Source organism: Coenobita brevimanus, chromosome 93 (genome assembly GCF_032717465.1).
Source record: "Coenobita brevimanus isolate Jiangsu-jjx chromosome 93, ASM3271746v2, whole genome shotgun sequence".
NCBI lineage: Eukaryota > Metazoa > Arthropoda > Malacostraca > Decapoda > Coenobitidae > Coenobita > Coenobita brevimanus.
In genome coordinates, this window is record NC_137046.1 from 22,609,370 (window position 1) to 22,634,188 (window position 24,819).

Below are 24,819 nucleotides of genomic sequence, written 5' to 3' on the forward strand. Positions count from 1 at the left end.
TTGCGCTAATTACTTAACTTGCCTGAACAAGGGAAAAAAATCAGGGACCTCGTAAAACTTTGAAAGTGTTTTTGATTTGGCAAAGCTGAAAAATTTGCACGTATCTAGGCCATTTGATATACTTTGTAAGGCCTCGTTCCTAAATTAATCTATACATATAACTATAAATTTTTCATTTGAGCAGTCTTATCGTTAAACGGTTATTGTAACGCATATCATATAATCTATTTGAATTACTAATGAATGCACCTGGACAACCAGTCAACTGCCAGCTTTCAAAAGCTTAAGGTTCTCTTCTCAGAAGAGATCAAATTGGCTATAGTGAGGTTAAATAGAAATATAGCGTTAGGGTGCAAGTGTTTAGTGCTGGTTAACAGTATTTCTTTAGGTTAGGTAATCGGCTTATCTCAATGTCACCTGCGATGAGGTGTGTGTGTGTGTGTGTGTGTGTGTGTGTGTGTGTGTGTGTGTGTGTGTGTGTGTGTGTGTGTGTGTGTGTGTGTCATTATTTGGTGTTATTTATGTTATTGGTAGTGTCACTGATGTGGTTACCCAGTGGAGTAGGAGATGGAGCGGACTGGAATTGGATGAAAGTGGAAGAAGTAAAGGAAGGAGATAAGATGAGTGGCTGAGATCACTAAATCATTTTTGGAAGCCTCTGTGTTTACCACTCGAGGCTTCCTTATCTGCCGTATGACACTCTAGTTGAAGAAATTGCGACTTCACTATTTTTCTGTTAAGCACTCAGCTGTCACAAAGGCCTTTGTCCACACAAAGAAGCAGATCAGATTACTAAATCATTCTGGATGCTTTTCTGTTCTGGGCAGAATAACATCCCACTAATTTTCCACACACTACACAGGAGCTACCTTGTGTGTTACCATGTCCTTGTGTGAGTGGGTGTGACATACCCATTTGGAGAGACTAATGAGAGCGGTCTCCAATGACTGACCAGCTGCGCCTTCATAGCAACTCTTAACTGGCTGAGAGTTAGTATGTGATAACTTGTAACTTTTTTTTTTTTTTTGATAACAGAACGGAGGAAGGAAAAACAAATGAGTAAAAAAAAAATAATCCATACACCAGATTACTGGTGTCCTCTGTTCATAAAATATCTGTAACAGTTAGACTTGAACAGCTGTGGGTTGAAATTTGGAGGAAAACAACTCTGGAGAAGCGAGTTCCAGAGAGATGCAGTTCGAGGAATGAGAGAATTCTGATAGGCAGAAGTTTTGCAATATGGTTGAGTGACATTCCAGTCATGAGCGCTACCAGATCCACGTGTAGCACGAGGGAAGGCATGGAGAGGTGGCACCATGGACGCAACTTCGTCTGAGCATTTGCCAAAAAAATATCTGTAAAATAATGCAAGGGAGGCAATATTCCTTCCTACCTGCAGGGAAGGTAGTTTATATGTAATGGCAGGGTTGTTAATGATTCTAACAGCTTTATTCTGAATTTTGTCTAGTTGTCTTAATGCAACCTCCCCACAACCATTCCACAAGGGTGAGCAATATTCAAGCTGAGAGCGCACATGACTCTTATAAATTATAGCTAACTGCTCATCAGCGAAGAAGTTACGGACTCTGTACAATAATCCAAGTTTCTTTGAGGCGGTTTTAGCAAGTGATCTGACATGAGAGGTCCAGCTGAGGGCACTGTTAAGTGAGACACCAAGAATTTTAATACTTTTGGAAATGGGAATATTAGTAGCACTGAAGGTAATGTACGAATCTGGGAATATGTGTCTATTAGTAAACTGTATATATTTAGTTTTACTAGCATTAAAAGAGACAAGGTTATTTTGTCCCCATTCACTGATTGTAGATAGATCTTGATTTATGGAGATGACTGTACTGAGTTGAGAGGTAGAGATATTAGGCTTTGTAAATGGATGTCTGAGTGTGAATGAACTATGTAGTGTTGAGTCATCTGCATATGAGTGGATTGGATTGTGGGTGACAAATAAGAGATCATTAATATGAACCAGAAATAGGGTTGGTGCCAGAACTGATCCCTGCGGCACGCCGGCGTTAATTGAGTGGAAATTGGAATATACATCATCTACTTTTACTCTTATTTTCCTGTCACTAAGATATGAAGAAATCAAAGGAACAAAAGACGTTCGTCCATAGCAAGGAAGTTTGGACAGCAGGGAACGGTGCCATACTCTGTTGAAAGCTTTAGAGATATCAAGAGCTACTGCATGAGTTTCTCCAAAAAGATCTTTTGATTGATGGATGGTATGAGTTAAGAGATTGAGTATGTCAATGGTGGATCTTTCGTGGCGAAAACCATATTGTCTATCACTAATTAAGTTGTTGGATTCAAGATGTTTAACAATGTGCTTATTAATTAAAGTTTCAAATACCTTACCAAGAGAAGATGTGACAGCTATTGGTCTGTAATTGGAGGGGTCAGACGAACTTCCTTTCTTCGGAACTGGGTGGATATTGGCTTCTTTCCATGAATTTGGGAATAAAGAAGTACGTATGCATAGTCTGAATAATTTAGCTAGGACAGAGGCAAGTTCAGGGGAACACTTTTTCAAAACAATTGGCGGAATTCCATCTGGGCCTGGAGCTTTGTTGGGAGGTAAATTGTCTAGGATGGATTTTACGTATCTTGTCTGTATTTTAAGTGGGGCAATTTCAGGAGAATCAAGTTCCAGTACTGGGACATTCTGGCTGGTATCGTCTATGGTAGAGTTTCTGCCAAAGGTACTGGCAAAGATATCTGCTTTCCCACGTGGGTCAATTGTAATGTTGCCATCTGAAGATTTTAGTGGGGGAATGGAAGATGATTTGTTAAAGTTATTATTGAAAGAATTAAGAGTTGACCAGAATATTCTATTATCATTAGGGTTGTTAAGTAATTTTGATGCTTGCTTTTGAAGAAAGTTTGATTTAGATAGATTTAATACAGCTTTTGCATGATTTCTAGCAATTTTAAATTGGGAGAAGCCTCCTTTGTGTGTATTAGGCTGTAGATTATAATTAAGACAGAACATTGGCTTGTTAAATCTAAGGAGGTAGAGTAAACTACTATGTATATAAGAGTGAGGAACTAGAGAGAGAAAGTCATTTTATCACTAGACACATGCGGGACACCTTTCCCACTAGACGCATTCAGACACGCTCTTTCACTTTACAGTGTAGAGTATACAAGTTTTCTTGTGAGTTTCATCCTATTCTTCTGATGACTGATAATAGGCTGAAAGAGTGAAGGAAGCTGACTTACCCAGCACTGCAATAAATGTTCATAACAGTAGCAAAAGAAAAACTATGTACTGTTTATTGGTCAATATTTCTGTGAGTTAGTGGGAGATCCTCCAGCGATTTTGGGCTTCAGGAAAACCAGCTGTGCTCCATGTTCGTGCTTCTATCCAGATGTTGCACGTAAGTTAAAGATTATGTGTTCATCTTGAAGTTATTTTTCCAGATCTTGCTTGCTGCTTCCGTCAAGCGGGTGCAGTTAGATTCAACTTGCAGTCTAGTGTTGCTCCGAACTGTTCTAAGTGTATGGGTATCTGATCAAAGACAAATCTCAGATCTGTGTTCTGTACTTTCTGTAGTTTCAGCATTCTCGTCCTGGATCCCACGTGTGTTGGAATGATAAGTAATATAAAATCGAAAAGATATTATTTTTAATTTGAGTTTTAATTTTTCCGGGATATGTCAGACTCTTTTGAGGGCTGTTAGGACCGTTTTTTCTCTGTGTTATTTTACTGTTTATGTGTTACACTATCATTCCAGGGGATGGTAATGGCCTACAACTTTGTCACTTCCTGGAATATTATACTGTTTCCCTTTTTCATTATGATTTCTCCCTCCTAGTGCTAAAGGTGTAAATCTATCTATATGTTTCTTATTTTCCGGGGAAGGGAAGTTCCTCTGACCCCTCTGATTGCAGATCAATAACTGTCATATCACCTCTTGGTGGAGTGTTTGGGATTGCAGCTGGTATGCACATTGTTAAACATCATGAATCTAACAACTTAATTAGTGACAGACAATGTGGTTTTCGTCATGAAAAGTCCACTGTTGATATTCTCTTGGCTGTACCATCCATCAGTCAAGTGACCAACATGGAGAACCCATGCAGTGGCCTTTGACGTTTCTTGGGCTTTTGTCAGAGTGTGGCATAGTTCCTTGATATCCAAACTCCTTTGCTGTGGCCTATCATATTTTGTTCCACTGGTTTCCTCGTGTCTTGATGACAGAGGGATGGGAGTAAGGGTAGATTATGTATATTCCAGTTGCCACTCAGTAAATGCAGGAGTGCCACAAGGGTCAGTTCTGGATACAACCCTGTTCCTAATCCATATTAATGATCTCTTGTTTGTCACCCATAATCCTACTCTCTCATATGCAGATGACTCAACACTTCACGGTTCATTCACACTTAAATACATATTCACAAAGTTTAATATAATTAACTCACAGCTCAGTACAACGGTCTCCATAGGTCGGGACTTGTCTGCAGTCACTGAATGGGGACTGAATGACGTTGTCTTGTTTAATGCTGGGAAAGCCAGATATGTACAGTTTGCTGGACAGATATTGCCTGGTTCCTATATTACCTTCAATTCTACTAGTGTCCCTGTCTCTGGAAGTGTTGAAATTCTCAGTGTTTCGTTTGGCAGTGCCCTCAGCTAGACCTCTTATGTTGGATCGCTTGCTGGGGTAGTTGTTGTGCAGAGTCCGCAGCTTCTTCGCTGGTAAGCAGTTGGCTATAGTTTGCAGGAGCCATGTGCGGTCTCTGCTGGAACGCTGCTTGCCCTTGTGATGTGGATATGGAGAAGCTGCACTAAAACAACTGGACAAAATTCAAAACAAAGCTGTTATAATTATTAATAACCCTGCTATTACAAGTGGACTTACTCCCCTATAAATAAGAAGGAATGTTGCCTCCCTTGCAATATTTTACAGATACTTTTAAATGCTTCAGACGGAGTTGCATCCATTGTGCCACCTCTCTGCGCCTTCCCTGCGCTACACGGGCATCTGGTAGCAAGCATGGCTGGACTGTCACACTGCCTTGTTGCAGAACTTCTGCCTGTCAGAATTCTATTGTTCCCCGAACTTCGTCTCTTTGAAGCTTACTTCCCCCGAGTGGTTTCCCCCAAAACTTCAGCCTACGGCTGTTAAAGTCTAACTGTTACGGATCTGTTATGAATGGAGGACTTGTGTAATCTGGCGTATGGATTTTTTTTTTCCTTCCTCTGTTCATTTTCTATTTAAAAATCCTTTTTTTATTTTAATATTTGGCCAGTCTGGTCTGAGTCCCTCCCTTTGCACTGTGAAATCGTGTTCGGGTACAGTAGGCTAAAGTTTGTTACAACGATCTAGGTGGCGTCATCGGCATAAAATTTGTCCATGGTACATGTCACTCTTTGGCTCTGGCACGTCAGCCGTGTATGTAATGAAGTGTTGGTAATAAAACACTGCCCTAGGGTACATTGCTCAACAGGGGGAAGGTTGGGGAGGTTGATTTGCAAATTATGATTGTTGCTGTACGTTGGTCTAGGAAGATGCTTAGTGGCTTTTCTGAGATATCTGGGAGGCCATGTGTAATAGATTATACCGAAACCCAATAACAGTACAGTACATCCTTTGTTCTGTGGTACTGTAATTTTTCCGCGATTATTGCGATCGCTGATGAGGTGCTTCTTCCCCTAAGAAAACCATATTGGCGAGGGTTGTACAGTATAGATTGTTGTTTTCAAGGTGTAACCTCAGTTTCGTATTTAAAATCCTCTCAAATATTTTTCCTGGGACATCCAGGGGAAAGATAGGTCAGCAATATTCTGGTTCGGTTTATGTATCATAATAATAAGCGATGCTTCTAAGAACCGTTCAGGGAAATATCAAGCGCTGAGTATAGCATTGTATACAGTGGGCAAGAAGTTATTTACTTATTTTCTGTTTATTTATTTTTGCTAATCTGTGTCTCATCTAATTTGCTTTTTCATGGCGCCTTTTTTTTCCTATTAGTTGTTAGTAAATCCATGGTTGTTATTTTCCATGACAGTGGGCTGATTTGGAATGGCCTATCAAAGTTCACAATGCGGTGAGGTGTGATTCTGTTGTTGTAAGTGGCTAACCAATCTACTACCTCCTGTTCTTTAGTTAGGTCGTATGAGTTTTCCTCGGGTGATATCCTGAATACTGACATCCAGGTCCTGTTCTACTGAATTCGCAGGCAGCCACTGTATATTCTTTGATCATCCTTCTTTAGGTACAGTACTTGATATGGTTTCGTGGTTTAACTTAAAGATGCTGTATTCCTTGCCAGAAAGCTTTAGGTTCTTTGTATTTGTTTGCCAGATTGTTTTACTGTGTTCTCCCAGAGTTTGCTCTGTTTTTTCTGCTCTTTTCCATGAGTGTCTGCCGGAGGTTCTTGCTTAAAGATAGAATGTCCAGCCGTGTCCGCGTGCATGGTCCAAATTGGTGCCGGGCACCGCTTTGCTGCTGGATACGAGAGGGAATTTGTATGTGGTTGTCGGGATTGCGAGTGTTTGTGTTTTCTTGACCGCATTGTACCAGTTATCTAGTACATTCTCCCTCCAGATCTAGGTTAGGGGAGCTCAGAGTCTGCCACACTCTTATAAATGTCTAACTTTGCTTTTTTCGTGTTGACCTGCCGGGTGAACGGGATGAGGATGACGGTGGTTGTTTAGATGAAACAATCGAAAGTTGGTCACTGCTTGCAAGCTTGCCTTGCGTTATGTAAGTGTTATGGAACGTTTTGCCGTCTGACATTATTATATCTCGGGTGGTGAGAGCTGAGTACCCATTATATGTGGGAAAATTTGGTCCCGAGTGTTGAGCTTCGTAATATTTTTTCCCAATTCACGATCTCACATTCACTCCCATCAACCTTACTCTGCTGATATGCGTTATGCATATCGCAATACATCAATGCAAAGCACCCCAGACATCGACAACTAACCAACCAAGCGGGACGAGCTGGAGCTCATGTAACGATAACACTGGTCATTATATTTATCCCAGGAAGGCCCTCTAGAATTGAAGAAAGATATATGAAATCCCGTCAGTTCAAAACGTCTCCCCAAATATTAATAAAATCGTCGAGCTATAGCCCATTTAAAGTATAATATAACCCCGAAACGAAGATGATAAAGCTACAATGAGTGCAGAGATTCTCTTGGGAGTTTATAATGTCAAAAAATTCAATGAATGATCGTAAAAGCTAATAAAATGGCAGTTTAATTTTTTAAAATTTGACCACACATGTCTATTAGTTAAACAGACGTATACGAAAGGTAAAAGGTTTATAAATGTTAATAAGAGTTTAGGCAATGAGACGTAATAATGAGAGAACATGTTGTTTTTACTGGATTGGGAGAGTTTATAGCACTTCTAAGCAATTTATTCTCCCTACGCACTTCTTTAGCATTTTTATATACAGGTATTAGAAGGATTTAAACAACATACAAAAGAGGATGTAAGGCATTAAGTGGAAAATAAATCGCTATGGAAGAGGTGCTAAGAATCCTCCTGTGGTACCTAGAATACGGTCCTACATGGTACGAGTGAAATAGGTGCACCTCCGAGAAACGTTCTGCAAGGTGAGAGGTTGAACCAAGGATGGTGTAGTAAGATGGCGCTGGCCGCATCTTGGCAAGGGTGGCAGTGGTGTTGTCAGTGATCCCGTTGAAGACTATCACACGCACCTCTGACCCCTCCACCAGGTAGTACAGCGCCTGGTCCAACTCTGCTGCCCGGGAGAGACACACAGAAATTTGCTATAGTGGCCAATAGGATGGCTGTGCAGGAGATGTATCATTCCCTTCAGGATGAGGCCTTTGTTTTATGTCTTGCTGCTACCAGTGGCAGGTGGGGACGCTCACCATCCACTAACTCGATATAGTGCCGCTCTCGGTTGCCTGCCTTTTCCTCTCTTCCTTCCTTCTTTCCATCCTTCTTCTTCTTTCTTTCCTTTGTCCTTTCCTCTTCTTTCTGTCTACGGGTGACTCTACACTGAGGGACAAGCCAAATGGTTTCCTGTACACCAGGAACCATATAACCAAATTATGGCATCTGTGGTTTAGTGGGCAATTAAGGCGCTCCAGTCGGATTAAGCTGGTGCAGGTTTATATCCAAGGGATGGTTGGGGTTTATTGCTCACGTAATGCCACCCAGGGATGAGTGAGGCTGGTCACTCATCTTAAATGTCAGGACCAACTTGCCTAGACCTGGGCTCCTACGCTTCTGGATTAGATGATGATGATGATGATGACGATTACTGTTACCAAATTCAGTTACATTCAGTGTATCCTCTTCATTAGTATGGTTGATTTTCTAAAGAAGGGACCAAGAAATACCTCTTGTACTTCAGGGGTTAAAAACAACGGTAAGTTAACTCAATCACCACCCGGGTGTGTGATGCATTATTGTTATCACCAAAGTACTGTATTTTTTTCAGAAAGACCTTCCATAATGAAAGGGTTAGTATGTTGCAAAACAAAGAAATATTCTGGATTATTTGCTAAACATACTGTAATCCCGTGCATATTAGCATTGCAAGCTAATAAAATCTTACACACCAACTCAACAGTCCTATTCAACCTCAGTGCCACTCTTATACTCAAGACTTCATTAGGCGACTTTTAATTTGTTATGTTTGTTGTTACACAGTCGCTGGCCCTCGAAATTAATCTTGTCTATAAAGGTAGTTGTGCATCTCAATGTGTGTGTGTGTGTGTGTGTGTGTGTGTGTGTGTGTGTGTAAAGTTGCAACTAATGATCGAAGCTTGGTAACCAGATGGGTAGGTTGGTTGGCGGATAGGTGATAGGTCTGTGAACAGGGGGGGGGGGATATGTTAGGTTGGCAGGAGGGGTGAGGGTGCTGGGTCGGGTAAGTAGAAAAGAGGGTGGGTGGAGTAGGTGAGGTAGGTATGTGTGTTGGGTGAAATGGCTGGGAGTAAGAAAAGTGGGTGGGGTGGACGAAGTGGGTGAGCGGACAGGGTGTGGTGCGCTGGTGGGTGGGCTTTGAGGATGGGTGAGTGGGTGGATGAGTTTATTGGGTGGGAGGGCTGGCTTTTTGGGAGGGTGGACTTAATGGGTAGTTGGATGGATGTGTGCCTTCCTAGAGAACAAACCAGGAGCCGGGTTTACTATACTGGGGAATGAATGTATGGGGTAAATAGGTCCATGGTTGGTTTAAGTTCGTGTGGGACAATGGGTCCAAGGGTGATACGCCCTGGGGGGATATAAGCCCAAGGGGAAACAGGTACAGTGGGTAAGGAAAATAAAAATCCCTGGAGGAAATATGCCTATGTAAGAAAATAGGTCCATGTGGGGACTTGGTGTGTCCCCATGGGGATAAATTATCCCATGGGGATAAATTAGGCCTCTGGTGGAAATGGGTCCATGGAGGGAAAATAAGTCAAAGGTTAAACTAGGTTCATGGGAACGTAAGTTATAGATGGAAAATGTTCATGGTGGAAAAACAGATCCATTGTAGACAATAGGTCCCAGGGGAAAATAGACCTAAAGGTATAAGTAGGTCCGGGAGGGTAATAAGGCCAAGGGAAATAGATCCATAAGGGAAAATATGCCCATGGGATAAAGTGTTCCATGGGAGAATGTGGTTTCGTGGGGGAAAATGGGTCCACGGAGGAAAATGGGTCCATGGCGTCCAAGGGGGAAATCAGTCCATTGGGAAATGAGTCCAAGGGAGAAAAAAGGTCACCGGAGGGAACTGGGTCAATAGGATGATTATTCTGTAGATCATAGGGAGAAAACGGGTGGGTGGGGAGATGACTCCTATGGGGTTTAGCCGAAGATGAGCTTGTGTGCTAGTGCTGTTTAACCCTTCGTGAGCTGAGCCTTTCTAAATTACACGGGAGGCTGATGGGGTCCCACTGGACCCCAAAATTTTTTGGTGGATTTCTCTCATATGCATAAAGCCACATCATTTAAAATTTGTGTATATGCTGCCCAGGACACGGCACTGGAGCCAGCCCACCAGCGTCCTTTTTTTTTTTTTTTTTTTTTTTAAATCAAAGAAAATTACTTTTATCGGAAATTTATTAACGTTTCAGTATGGATGCACTAAACCTGTCAGTACTCATGGGATAGGTTCTTTACATAATAACATCCTCTGGTATAAACTAAGACACATAATCATAAAGCTATCCCTATAGTGTTCAAATTAGATACAAAAAGTTTTGTTTTCACTATCACACAAATATTAAGAAAACTTACTTTTTATCATGGGAAAAGAACTAAATGATAGTACCTTTCTCACAAATACAAAGAGTAGTGACATCTTCAGTGTTAATAATGATAATACAGCAGAATGTTACTGTCAGATTGTTCAACCACTTCATATTCATCAGCGTCAGATAATTCACTGCCTGGATCAATATCTTTTTTAAAAATCGGGCTGGTCATTATCTGCCAACAAATCTCTGCCTTTGGTATTGACATTGTCTTTAGATGTCAAAAATCTAAAAAAAAAAAAAAAAAATAGTCACACGGAACGCGAGATGGGTCCCAGCAGACCCCACAAACATTTCTTACACTCTCACTTCTAAATGCTGCATGCTTTTTTCCTCAAAAATTATGTGCGTATACAATAACCATCTACAATAAAAGTCAGGGACGGGCAGACCGAAAAAGTAAACAGTGGCTGAATGGCATCATTTTAAAGACATGCTGGGGTCCACAGGGACCCCAGGCAACTCACGAAGTTTAAGAGTGTTTACTGACAGACTGTAAAATAATAGAAAAATACGAGAATAGTAACGTTGTGGGATCTCCCAACCTCTCTCTCTCTCTCTCTCTCTCTCTCTCTCTCTCTCTCTCTCTCTCTCTCTCACACACACACACACACACACACACACACACAGCTCTGATTTTAGATAATGTCTTTTGCAACTGGATGAAACAGAGGCTGCCAGTATCAAACGGATTTCCCTCCATCCCTACCTTTTGGGCTAGCATGCCATACTGCTTATTTTCAAGGTTTATTCACTGGCAGTCGGAGAAAGTATTGAAGGATACTTTACAGATCCAGAGATATATGGTAACTGAAAATGAGAAGTTCAAATACACTGGTAAAAGTGAGGATAATAGGAGAAACAAGACTTCAAAGAACTAACAAGAAGGAAAAGTGGTACAAATGGCATATTATACAATATATCATACTGGCTGAGCAAGTAAGACGACTGTATAAACTGACACTAACGGGCCTCTGAACCGAAGATGAAGGCGACGTCTGTGGCGTTGAAGCTGTGAAGAAGTTGGTCGGCTGCGGCCATCCACTGGTAGTTTGATATCTGTACCCTTACGTAGGGCACGCCGAACTGATCACTGGTGTCCCGGGCGTAGGTCCAGCCACCAGCCGTCACGTCCAGCACCACTGCAGCCCCGCCAGCCAGGTGCTGACACACTGACGGAAGGAGGGAGGAATGCCGGATATATATTTGCATACTTTATAGGTCACATGCTGATGAGTGAAGACAGCGATGAAGAAGAAATAATGATGGAGTGTACTCGTTTTATGCTACAGTAGTGCCTTCTGTTGACCCCTTGTTGCCTGTTAGTTACTGTATTAAAGAATGATTGAAACATCTATCTATCTCTTCCTGACGTCCAAATTCTGCCAAGGAGGACAATGAAAAATGATAACGTCCAGACATTTCTCTTTCTATTCAGTAACGACCTTTCCTCCCACGACACGACACTTTGTCATAAAGCCCACTCCATCTTACCCTTCCATTTTGTTCTCTGAGCACCTGTTATACTTTCATCTAGTCCCTCTCAAACGCTTTTCAGTCAAGCTCTGCCTTTTCAACTCCATATGACCACTATTACCCAAAGGAATTTTGCTTAAGTTACACCCACCACACCACATTCCTCACGAACCCATGCATTCGTCCAACTATCCCTCCAGTTTACTCCCCAGGCACTTCTAAGGTAACTTGTTTCTACTACCCTTATTCTGGACTTGTATCTCTCATCATCCATACTCGCTACTATAGGTCTCTGCTGGAAGTGATACTATCTATCTATCTATCTATATACCTAGGCTGCTTCCCCCAAGGAAAGGGAGGAAGTGATACATTATACTAATATTCAACGCCCATTTTCTTCCTCACTCACACTCCATTTTCCTGCTGCTGTACTTTGTGCCTCAGTCTCGTTTCCTCTTTGTTGTACACTGTCGACCTAGTTCATCGTTCATGCTACCAGAAATGTTTACATCGCTGAATACGCTCATATTTTCCACATTAACAACATTTAATCCCGCATCACAAATCTCATTCAGATTTTTCATTTACAATTTCTTCTCTCCTAGCAGCAACACATCATCCTCAAACAAAAGCACAAATTGTTCTCGAGCATTACTCAGTAGGCTTTACACCCCCAACGTGGCCTAATTTTGTCTTTTTCAGTATTCAGCCAGGAAAACCTCAACAAAGACGCACTGATATGTTAGTCATGTTTTAATACAGTTCAAGCACACAAGCCTGTTTCCAGTTACAGTTGCTAGGGGTCATCTCTCCACCTGCCTATTTTCCCATGTGGACCTATTTTAATCCCACTGCCTCACAAAGCCCCCATGCACCCAGTTTTCCCCATTGACCCCTTTTTTTCCCCCATGGACTCATTTCCCCCTTCCAATATACAGTACGCTCATGGACCAATTTTCCTCCATGGACCTATTTTCCCGCAGATTATTATTATTATCATTATTATTATTATTATTATTTTGAGAGTGAGAGGGCAAAAGAGTAAGTATGTATTGTTAGTTGGAAGAGATGGAAGGAGAATATAAGAGAGTATAGACCAGTTGGTTCAAGGATTGTGTGGGTGAGACTGAAATTATGAATACAAATGTGGGCAATTGTGTGTGTATGCACCAATGCAAGATTGTGCAAGCAGAGTGAAAAAAAAGAGTTCTAGGCAAAAGTGGAAGCATGCATGGAAAACTTTGGGAGAAATGGGTGTTTTTTATTGGAAATATGAATGGAGAAGTACGGAATGTGAAGGTGGATGGAGCAGATGGTGAATGGGGTGTGCCTGCAGAAGTGGATGAGAATGGTAGTGCTTTAGTGGACATTTGTGTGGGGCAGAAAATAATCCGCAGGTATACATGACGACTGATGAGAAGGGTGGGTGGTGAACTGAATGAATGGAAGGAAATGATTGATTCTTATGTGGATGAGAGAATGAGAAGGTATGTAATGGATGCAAGAGCATAAAGAGGAAGGAGAAGTGGACTTTCTGACCACCTTTTGAGTGAAAGTATAGGTACAAATGCAATGAATGGACAAAAGGAGGAAAGGACAGAAGGAGGTATTCCATACAAGGAGGGTAGAAAGGTTGCAAAAAGATGGGGAAAAGGCAGAATATATGAGAGAAGTGGAGGAGTGATTGGGTAAACATGATTTGGAGCAGATGGGGGAGGTGGAAGATGTGTTCAAGATATTCACAGACAAATTCTGTGCAGGATATGAGGTGGTGCGTAGGGTGAAGAGAAGACGAAAGGGGATGCAAGGAACAGCATGGTGGAATGAAAATGTGAGAATGGATGGGAAGCAAAGACACGGGGAAGTTAAGAGATAGAGGAGAAAGTTATAAGTAAAGTGGACGTGAGAGGTGAAGAGATTGATAGGCGAAAGTAAGAAGAGAGTAGATGAGGAATTTGGAAGGAATTTGAGTGTAAAGTGGAGGGAATGTAAGAAAATGTTGTGGAACGAGGTAAAGAGAGTTAGACATGGTGATAAAGAAGTTAGTAGGGCAGTGGAAGATAAAAATGGTGGACTGCTAGTGGACAACGAAGAAAAAGTAAGCCGACAGAGAGAACACTTTGAGGAATTTTAAGGAACTATTAAACACAGAGAATGAGAGCATATGTGGCTGGTGAATGGCTGGGAGAAAAGGGAGGTAGGAAGGGAGGAAGAGATCAGTAGGTTGGAAGCAGTGGAATCAATGAAGAAAGTCAAAATGGGGAAAGCCCCTCGAATTCATGGAGTGTGTAGTGAAATAAAACATGGGGGAGAGAATGGGTATTTGGGCTGGGAGGAAGGTAGAGTCTTGGAGGACTAGAAGTCAGGGATAATTATTCCCCTGTAGATAAGAAATGGGAAAAAAAAAAAGTGTGTGGTAATCACAGGGGCATGTCTTCTTAGCGTAACGGGATAAGTATATGGTATGATACTTACTGACATAAGGGAAAAATAACAGAGAAATTAGTTGGAGAAGAACAGGGGGGTTTTAGGTAGGGAAAGGGAATAGGTTGTGTAGATCAGATATTCATCCTTAGGTCTTTAGTGGAAAATATTCTAGCGAAAGGGTAAGATGTTGTATGTGACCTTAATGTAAGGAATAAGGAAAATATTAAGAATATATGGAGTAAATGGAAAGCTGCTGAATGCCGTGAACAGTATGTATGAGGGTGCTAGGGCTACAGTGCGTGTGGATGGTGAACTGAGTGAATTTTTCTGTCTGAATATTGGACTGAAACAGGGATGTTTCATGTCTCCAGGGATGTTTCATCTGTATATGGATGGGGTTATAAGGGAGATACAGGGTGGGGCAGTGGATGTTGGTGCGGCCCAAATGAGAGAGGACAGCATTTGGAAACTTTATTGTTGTTTGCAGATGATACTGTATTATCAAGTGAAGACGAAGGGGAACTGCAAGGCTTGGTGAATGAGCTGGGAGAATGTGTAAGAAACGGAATTTAAAGGTGAATATACGGTTTTCGAGAGATAGGAAGTCACTGAATGTACAGTGAGGTTGGATGATGAGGAAATGAAAAATGTGAGTACATATAAGTACTTGGTTGGTGAGATGAGAAAGGGTGGTAGTTTGGAGGATGAAGTGCTTGAAAGGATATAACAGGGAAGAAAGGTTGCTGGTTCTTTGAAAGCTGTGTTAAGAAATAAGTATGTGAGAATGGAAGTTAAAAGGTCGCTGCGTGGTAGTATTGGGATACCAAATCTAACGTATGGAAGCAAAACTTGGATCTTGCTGTAAGAATACAAGTCAAGAGTGAGGGCAGTGGAAATGACTTATTTGAGAGGAGTTACATGGAGAGACAGACTGACAAATGGGGAAGTGAAGGAGCATTATGGTGTGGATGTGGATGTGATAGAAAGCATTAGGAGAAATACGCTGAGGTGGTTTGGCCATGTGGAGAGCATGGAGAACGAGAGATTAATGAGGAGAGTGTATGTGAGTGAGGTGAAGGGGGTGGAGAGGGAGGCTGAGGCCAAGGATGAGACGGAGGGATGGAATGGAGAGGTATATGAGAATGGGGGGAGTGAGGCAGAGGAGGTGGAGAGGGAGGTTGCGGCCAAGGATGAGATGGAAGGATGGATTGGAGAGGTATAAGAGAATGGGGGGGGGGGTGAGCAGCGCGAGGGCAATGAAATGGCGGGGGACAGGGCGACATGGAGGCAATTTGTTTCTGGCCACAGGAGCAGGGCGTCTGGCAATACATAGACAAATAGATAGACCATTTTTTTCATGTATCTACTTCTCGCATGGCCCTTTTTCTTTTTTTACCCATGGACCCATTTTTTCAATGTGAACAAATATTCCCCCTTGACTTAGTATCCCACATGGACCTATTTCCCCCCTTTGGATCTATTTTTCACCATGGTTCTATTTTTCATCCACAGATATTTTCCACTGAATAACCTACGTTTCCCATGGACCTAGTGTTACCATGGATTTTCTTTTCACAGACATATTTTTCCCCAAGGACCTGTTTTCCTCATGGACCTATTATCTTCCCACAGCAATATATCAGATCCTCACATGGACCTATTTTCTCACATGGACCTATTTCCTCCATGGACTTTTTTTACCCACTGGACCATTGCTTTCACTTGGGCTCATTACCCCCAGGACGTATCCCCCATGGACCTACTCTACCACATGGAACTCTTTCAACCGTGGACCTATTTACCCCATAGACCTATTCCCCATAGGATCAGTTTTCTCTCATCTACCCAAAAAAACACCTGTATACCCACCCACTCACCCAATACAGTATGTATGTCTCCTGGTTTGTTATCCAGAATGCTACACATCCAGTCATCCAACCAAAACGCCCACCTTCCTACTAAGCCCACCCACCCACCTACCCACATCCCTAATCCACCCGACCACCACACTCTCCCCTCCCACCCACCCACAACACTTTGCCCATCCACTCACCCCCACCTACTTTGACCATTCCACTCACTTCGCAGACTCCCCTCATTTTTCCCACAACACCCACCCACCCAATCACCCACAAACCTATCCACCCAGCCACTAAGCTTGGACGACCAAAAGATGACTAGCAGGAAGAGAGAACCTGTATTTTTTTTTTTTTTTTTACACAGGAAAAATCATCAGAGAAATTACCAATATGCCGGGAATCGAACCCGGGACTCTCAGGTGAGAGCCAGGCAGCATACCACTACACCACGACCAGGTAAAAAATACAGGTTCTCCCTTCATTCTGACTTGCCGTAAGTGTTTGGGATAGATTAAAAGCATCTACTTGCCCGAGTGCCAGGGGGTTAACTCATCCTCTTCAGGCCCACAGTGGGGGGCGGAGGGACGTTGGTTACAAGATTGTAACAACGTGAGTTAACTTTTACCTGGTCGTGGTGTAGTGGTATGCTGCCTGGCTCTCACCTGAGAGTCCCGGGTTCGATTCCCGGCATATTGGTAATTTCTCTGAAGATGACTAGCAGCTTTACAGACACACACACACACACACAGGTGTTGCAGTATGTTTTGAGTTGCATGTGTGTGTGTGTGTGTGTGTGTGTTTTAGCAATATGACTGATTTTTTTTCTAATTTCAACCAAACTTAGTGGAATTGTTTGGGTATGGTCCATGGGCAATAATATATTTAGAACAAGAAGTCAAATGTCAGAACCACAGGCCTTGGTCAAATGTCAGCCTAATTAGACAAATTTAGGCTGTTTTTATCCAAATGAAGCCAAACTGGGAAGAAGGCTTATGGGTAAAGTAAGCATGAAGCAACTCAGTTTTGAGAAGAATCAGTCAAAGGTCAAGGTTGCGGGACAACGTCAAAGTTTGCCCAGTGTGTGTGCGTGTGTGTGTGTGTGGTTGTTGATAAAGTAATTTAAACAATTTTGATCCGATATTTACATAATGGTGTAATACCTGAGGATGTGCCAAAGAGCAAACCTTTTGTATTTCAGAGTCAGAGGCCAAGGTTACAGGGCAAGGGCAAGGTTTTTGCCCCATTTAGGTCAAAGTTTGTGGAAGAGTTTAGGATAAGCTAAGAATAAAAGTATTCAGTTTTGAGAATCAATTAAAGGTCAAAGTCATAGAGAAAGGTCAAAGGCCAAGATCACCGGGCAAGGTCAACTCAAACAGTTTTTATCTGATCTGAGCCAGACTTGGCGAAAGTGCTGATGCTCAGAAAAGAATAAAAGGGTTTAATTTTGAGAAAAATCAGTAAAAGATCAAGGTCACGGTAAGATTGTACTTCAACCCGTATGTCAATGTGTTAAAAAATAATAATAATAATAATAATAATAAATGATTTGGATCAAACTTGGTGGATGAACTGACGACGATCACCGAAGAAGTTAACCAATTGTTTTTAAAGAACAACAGGCCAGAGGCCAAGGTCACATGGCAAGGTCAACTTAGAGTTTGTATCCGATGTAGACTAAGCTTTGTAGAAGAATTCAGGTTAAAGAACAGATAAAAAGGCCTAAGAACAATCAGCCAAAGGTCAAGGTCACGGGGATAGGGTCAAATGCAACATTCAATGGACAAAGTTACCGCAGTCGGTTCTGATCTGGTCTGAACCAAAGCTAAGGGAGGATTAGACATGAATGTAATAATTTGATTTTGAGAGTAATCTGTCATGGCCAAGGTCACAGGACAGTCAAATATTCAATCCTGAGACAACTAGGTGAGTGCAGATGGACTCTAGGGCTGTTCCGTCTTGTTCGGTTATATTTTTTACTCAACACACAAATGATTCACAGATACTTTTACTCACTCATATGAGGTAATCATGGATTGCTTTTCCTTTCTTCCTTTCACACACCACACTCTTATTACCTTACACAGTGCCTAGCTATCTGCTGCTTTGCATGACTTCACCTGATACATAAACGCTAAAAACAAACTATTCACGGTCAAAAACGTTTCATAAAGCAAAATCTCTTCGGCTCTTACATTCTGTTCTGTCACACCCTCCCGTATACAGGGGTGCTATCATACATTCCTTTCAGACCCCAAGCACTGATAGAAAAGGGGTGAGACTGTGTACCTACACTACTTATGCATTTAGATTGACGAGTTCAGAGCCCAGAGTAGCAGCAATAGAATAGAAGAGAAGAGAGAGAGAGAGAGAGAGAGAGAGAGAGAGAGAGAGAGAGAGAGAGAGAGAGAGACAGACAGACAGACAGACAGACAGACAGACAGAGAAGCACACACACACACACACACACACACACACACACACATACATAGACAGAGAGGGAGAGAGAGAGAGAGCAAACACACACACACACACACACACACACACACACACACACACACACAGCAACACTATGGCAAAGGGAAAGAGCCTGAAGAAAGTAAGAGAAGGAGGGTTGATGAGACGAAAACCCTTAGACTTCATACTATTTAGAAATGCTCTATTTGGTGAGCTCTCCACAAGTAAGATGTGTATTCCACACATGGGCGAAGAAAATTCCTTTACAGTATCAGCATTGCAGTTGGCTTAAAGAATGCCCAGAGTTGGTTTAGCACGTCATGCCTCTGTGATGCTGAATTTTCAAGGTGTATTGTGACCACAGCCGTGATTGCGACCTTTCCAAAACAGGTTACGAGAAGACACGACAACAAGGATATTCAGAGATGATGAAGGACTATGTTGTATGTTATTGAATGTAAGGTTATAGATGTGTGGAAGATCGTGACGAGTAGTGGAAGATGGACGGACTGAGCTTATAATGCACCAAAAATAACACGGTTTCTTTTGCTTAAGACAAACAAGAGGAAAATCAAAATTCAGGTGGGCCAAAACCTAATTTCATGTATCATTTTGATACGATATTCATGTATTTACCCCTCCGTGGCCGCCGTCGTCGAATGATGTTTAGCCGATAAATGACCGCAGGCATCATTTGAGCGCGGCTTATAAAAGACGGTGAAAATTTTGGGGAAGTGAACGAACGTTCTGAACATCTTCAGACTGACCTACACTACACTCCCATACACCCCATTAAGCAGTTCAGAGCCTGCTACTGTGGTGAGTGGATTTTCAATTTTTTCACTCGTGGCCATGCCTAAACAAGCACAACTACACCCACTATCTCGACCCAGAGAGAAAGTATCATCTTTGTCCTCCCTTGCAAAACACACACAACCACCCTGTTTGCGATTATGAATAAATGCAGGAATACACAAACAAGACATGATAGTAGGAGAAAAATACATTTTTTTGTTAATATCTTTACCTATTTGCTCAGGTTTGTGTACTGGTTTGGATCATTCAGTGCAGTGTGCCTTGTAGAAAACTGTGAAAACTTTCAGGGAGTGAACGAACATCTGGGACGTGAGACTGACCTTCACTTCACACTCTCACACCCTATTTGTCAGTTCACCACATGCTGTCGTGACGAGTGGATGTACGATTTTCTAGCTCGTGGCCATGCCTAAACACATATAGTTATATCTATTATCTCAACCCAAACAGAAAATATCATCTTTCTCCTCCCTTGCGAAACACACACAACCACCTTGTTTACGATTATAAGTAAACAGAGGCATAAACAAAAAAGACATGAAACTAAATGAAAAATTAATTTTTGTTTGATATCTTTACCTATTTGCTCTGGTTTGTTGTACTGTTTGGAATCATTTTAGATATTCTTCGCCTTTTACAAGCATTACAGGAAAGTTTTCCGTGTTCACATGATGCGTTCGTGGGTGGGAAGGCCTCTCTTCCCTTCCTGCTAATCAGCACGTGTGAGGTGCGAATGGCAGGTCGTTTTGCATTTCCACCCTCACTGTCCAGCCTGTACACTCAAGGGATGACGCATATCTCATTTAGGTCTGAAAACAGAAACTCTTGCCTCCCATTTCCAACAAACTCCACCACCCAGACTACAAAAATAAGTCGATACTACCATGAACACAATAAACACCGAAAACTCCAAAATAAATTCATAATTAAAATGCCGGCTGTTGCAGCGCAGGCCGCCACCACACCCCAAGGAGGAGGGCACGGAGGGCTAGACGGAGCACGGAACGCGCCCAGGCAATATGGTCATAAGTTCACCCGGGCACCGCGCCCGTATTCCCCGAACTTGCCCGCCGCCACAACCTTAGTCAAAGTACTCTACCTTCTGGGCAAGCTGACCACCGACAGGATCGAGGTGGAACTGGCCTAACAGTTCTGAGCAGCACCCCAGCCACGGCCTGTAGCCGGGCACCTGAGTCAGCCTGTAGTCGCTCAGTGTACAAAGAGATGACCTGTAGCCGCTCACAAAAAGCAAGGGCCATGGCCTGTAGCTGGGCACCAGAGACAGCCTGTAGCCACTCACCACAAAGGGCCACGGCCTGTAGCCGGGCACCAGAGATGGCCTGTAGCCACTCACAGAAAAGGTCATGGCCTGTAGCCAGACCGCTAATTAGGAGGCGACTGTAGCCGCTCTGCCCAGTGCTGCTCACACCCCATACAGAAACCAGCGACGGCCTGTAGCCACGCTGGGGAGAGACCGGTACGTCCCCTCTCCTTCTGTAGTTGCCTTGGAGGGCATGACACTGGCGATGGCCTGTAGCCATGCCCGTAGGGAGAAGATGGCCTGTAGCCGCACCTCTCCTGCATGTTGCCCTCCTTGCGGGACCTCAGTGACGGCCGGTAGCTGCACCAGCAGGCAGGTGAAGGCCAATAGCCACACCTCGCCTGAATTCCCATTAGGGAGTCAGGCCCCAGCAATGGCCTGTAGCCGCCCTCCGTCTGTTGCCCAACGGAATCCAGCAATGGCCTGTAGCCGTGCCGGAGAGAATTGCCAAAGTCTCTCTCCCCCTGTGACTCTGCAACGAGATGGTGAGTTGTGCTCAGTCCTGCCCTCTGGCAGGAGCACAGATTACCCTCCTGTCCAACCAGACTGAGGCAACCTCCAGGAGGACGACCACTGCTCAAAGGATTGGTGGAGCGGTCCCGTACTGTCCCCGGGGCTGTTCTCCCTCCGTCTAGAGGAAGAGGATGCCTACTGTACCTGACAGACTCCAGCAGAGAACGATGCTGCAGCCCATCCCTGACGGTGGCAACCCCAGCAGCAGACCGCAGTCGGAGCCCCTCCGAGGACATCCCCCGGACCCCCAGGTGGGCCCACTCCCCACCCCAACAAAGGCAACACCCATACACCACCAGGCACTTGAGTGAGTGCCTCCAACTCCACCTATCACCGACTCTGTCCTATCACCGACTCTCTTCCTTTTATTCATCAATGACCTTCTGAGCTGTACATCTAATCCTATCCACTTGTACTCCGATGATTCCACCCTTCACCTTTCTATTCGGTTCCCGCAACGTCCACCTCAGCAGTTACTTCAACAAACAAGGGATGAGGCTATGGCAAACCTAATGTCTGACATGGCTCTTATCTCTGACTGGAGTAAAAATAATCTTGTTCTTAATGCATCAAAATCTCAGTTTTTAAACCTATCAGCCCGACACAATCTTCCACAGGAGTACCCACTAATGTTTAATAATATCCAGCTCAGTCCTGCATCATCCTTGAACATGCTTGGGGTTTCATTCACTCGGGACTTGTCTTGGAAAGATCATATTGCATCTCTTGTAAAATCTGCATCCAAGAGATTAGGTGTGCTAAGCCGACTCTGTACCTTCTTTACCCTTGCACAGTTGTTGACTTCATACACGGGTTTTATTCGCCCCTATGTAGAGTACAACTCACATGTGTGGGGAGGCTCCCCACATACAGCTCTTCTCAATAGGGTGGAGTCAAAGGCTTTTCCTTTCTTCATCTCTTCTTCTCTTACTGGCTCCCTCCAACCTTTGTCTCTTCACCGCACTGTTGCATCTTTATCCCTTTCCTATCGCTACTTCAATGGTCGCTGCTTCTCTTAACTGTCTACTTGCATCCCTTCATCTCTACGACGGGCGCGTAGCACCCATCTAGCAACAAACTCTCATCTTTTTTCTATCCAGCTGTCTAATGGAAGAGTTAAACGTTTCTCCCAGTCTTTCATTTATGCAACAGGTCAACTCTGGAACTGTCTCCCTCTGTCTGTCTTTCCTACTTTCTATGATCTCCAGTCTTTCAAACGCAGTGTGTCCAGGCATCTCGAAATGAACGGATCTTGAATTTAGCTCTCTTTTGTATTGTTTTTTGTTTTTTATCTTGGGAGGAACGATTTGCGGGCCCCTGGTCTTTGGTTCCTTCTTTCTTGCATTAAAAAAAAAAAAAAAAAGTTTATGTGCTGTTCTAGTCTAACGCTGTCACTATCGGCCGTCAAGGCAACATCGAGGGCCCATGATGGTCCGTTTATGTGCTGTTCTGGTCTAATGTTGTCACTTCGATTTTTTGCAGCTAACCAATTGATCGTGTTGTTTGCAGCTTCGGGAATGGAACCCAGGTTGTCCGAACGCAAGTCCGAAATACACACACAGACACACGACTACTGCTATAGTAATTTTAGCTCTAGCTATGGGCAAAAAATTCTACGGAAATCCTATGCCGGGCGCCTGGAACCGCGTTTTTTGGTCAAAATGTGATCGCTCATTGAATATAGTAAAAGTTTTCCAATCGTGATGGGACCAAGTTTTTTCACATCAGCGAATTTTTTGCGATTTTTATGCCAATTTTGGTGCGATTTGAATGAATAGTTTCGGCTGCCCAAATTACACACACACACACACACACACACACACACACACACACGGCTAGTGCTACAGTATATTAGATGAAACAGAGTAGTGTTAGTCTGGAATGAGCCGCTGGGCGAGTAACGTTGTCACTAAAACAATAGCCACTATCATCAAAGAATCATTAATAATAACGCTATGAATGTAGCTCCAAGTAGGAGATGTATATTACTGATGTAGTAATGACATGTCTGCTTACACTGATTCTCGCTGTCCTTTTCTTCCTCGAGCGAAGTCTTGATCACCCTCAGGTTGAGGGTGAGGCTGGTCAATGTCTCAGCTTCCATCACCGCCTTCTCCAGCCAGACAGCACCTTCTCCCAGGCTCTTGTCGATGGTGCTTACTAGGAAGGGGAGAGAGAGAGAGAGAGAGAGAGAGAGAATGAAAGCAGGAAAAAAGAAAAACGTTAATTACATGCATAGGTCTGTTCTCATGGCTATATCTCTTTGTTAGTGTTAAATCTTTGTAACATCCCGGAGCGATCATGTTTACTAGGAAAATGGTATTATTAGTTAGTAAAATATGGAGCTCACGACTCACCTATAGTTACCTGTGCAGTTGTTTTGGTCAGCAGCAGCAGGTGGCAGCACAGGGACAAAACAATACGCTCTACCCCCATCCTGCTCTCACTCTCCTCTGCTGGAATAAGGTATAGTGGTGAAAGTGAGTGGTTTAGAAGGAACGGTATCACTGCTCTCTCTCTCTCTCTCTCTCTCTCTCTCTCTCTCTCTCTCTCTCTCTCTCTCTCTCACACAAACACACACACTTGAATCTCTTGCCATTCACTCTCACTTTTCGATTTCTCACACTCCCTCATCCTTCACTCCCTCACTCTTGTTTCCTCATCATTCACTCCCTCACTCTTATTTCCTCATCATTCACTCCATCACTCTTATTTCCTCATCCTTCACTCTTAGTTCCTCATCCTTCAGTCCCTCACCCTTAATTTCTTCGTCCTTCTCTCCCTCACCCTTCACTCCCTAACTCTTATTTCCTCATCCCTCACTCCCTCCCTCTTATTTCCTCACTGTTTACTCCTTCATTATTTCCTCACCCTTTACTCCCTCACTCTTATTTTCTCACTCTCTACTCCCTCACTCTTATTTCCTCATCCTGCATGCCCTTCCCCTTCCCCCCTTCACCTTTAATTTGCTCGCCATTTACCCCATTATTTTCGTGCCCTTTTCTCGCACTGTTGACTGTTTCACCTGTCTCACCCTGTCATCCCTCGCCCCTCACCACTCACTGGGACAAAAGAAGTAAAAGGGGAGGGGGAGGGGGGAAAATGGGTGAGGGATGGAGAGGAGTGAGAGAGGAGAGGAAGAAGAATGAAAAAGTGGGGAAGAGGACTGAGGGAATGGGGAATGAGAGTTAAAGGGTGGGAAAAATGAGTGAGAGGGAAGAAGAGTGAGAAAGTGGGGAAGAGGAGTGAGGGGGTGGTGAATAGGAGTAAGAGTGTAGGAAAGAAGAGTGAGATGGGCGGGGAGGGCAAGTAAGAGGGTGGGGAAGAGGAGTGAAGGGGTAAGGAAGGGGAGTGAGAGGGGTGGGAAGGTCAGTGAGAGGGAGAAAAGTAGTATCGACCCTACACCATTACCCTACATAAATTATCATTGTACATACATCGAGGCCAAACGCTGAAAGCAACTACAAATAATGCCACCTTGGACCATTTGATTTGTGCTTGTGCGGACCCATTCTTTTAGTTTTTTGTACTGAATTTTAGGTAGACAATTGTGTCGTGACATTACTATGGACATATCATGGAAACATGGCGAGGAGAAACCAGTAACAGAACTATAACCCAAAATTTTAGTCTCGAGTATAAATAGGACAAAACGTCTTTGCTATGCGATGGCGTAAGAGCAATCGATGCAGCAATAGTTG

General features: G+C 43.2%; 1 protein-coding gene across 1 annotated transcript in view; it reads right to left on the minus strand.

The window, feature by feature from the left end:
* Positions 1 to 23,554, minus strand: part of LOC145412380 (ionotropic receptor coreceptor Ir8a-like) — a 214,090-nt gene extending 190,536 nt beyond the window's left edge. The window contains exons 1-4 of the mRNA XM_080282268.1: positions 23,476 to 23,554; positions 23,135 to 23,278; positions 11,221 to 11,424; positions 7,574 to 7,740 (exon numbers count right to left, since the gene is read on the minus strand). Of these exons, the coding sequence (XP_080138394.1) occupies positions 7,574 to 7,740; positions 11,221 to 11,424; positions 23,135 to 23,278; positions 23,476 to 23,554 (594 nt within the window). The remainder of the gene's footprint in view (positions 1 to 7,573; positions 7,741 to 11,220; positions 11,425 to 23,134; positions 23,279 to 23,475) is intronic.
* Positions 23,555 to 24,819: the final 1,265 nt, after the last annotated feature.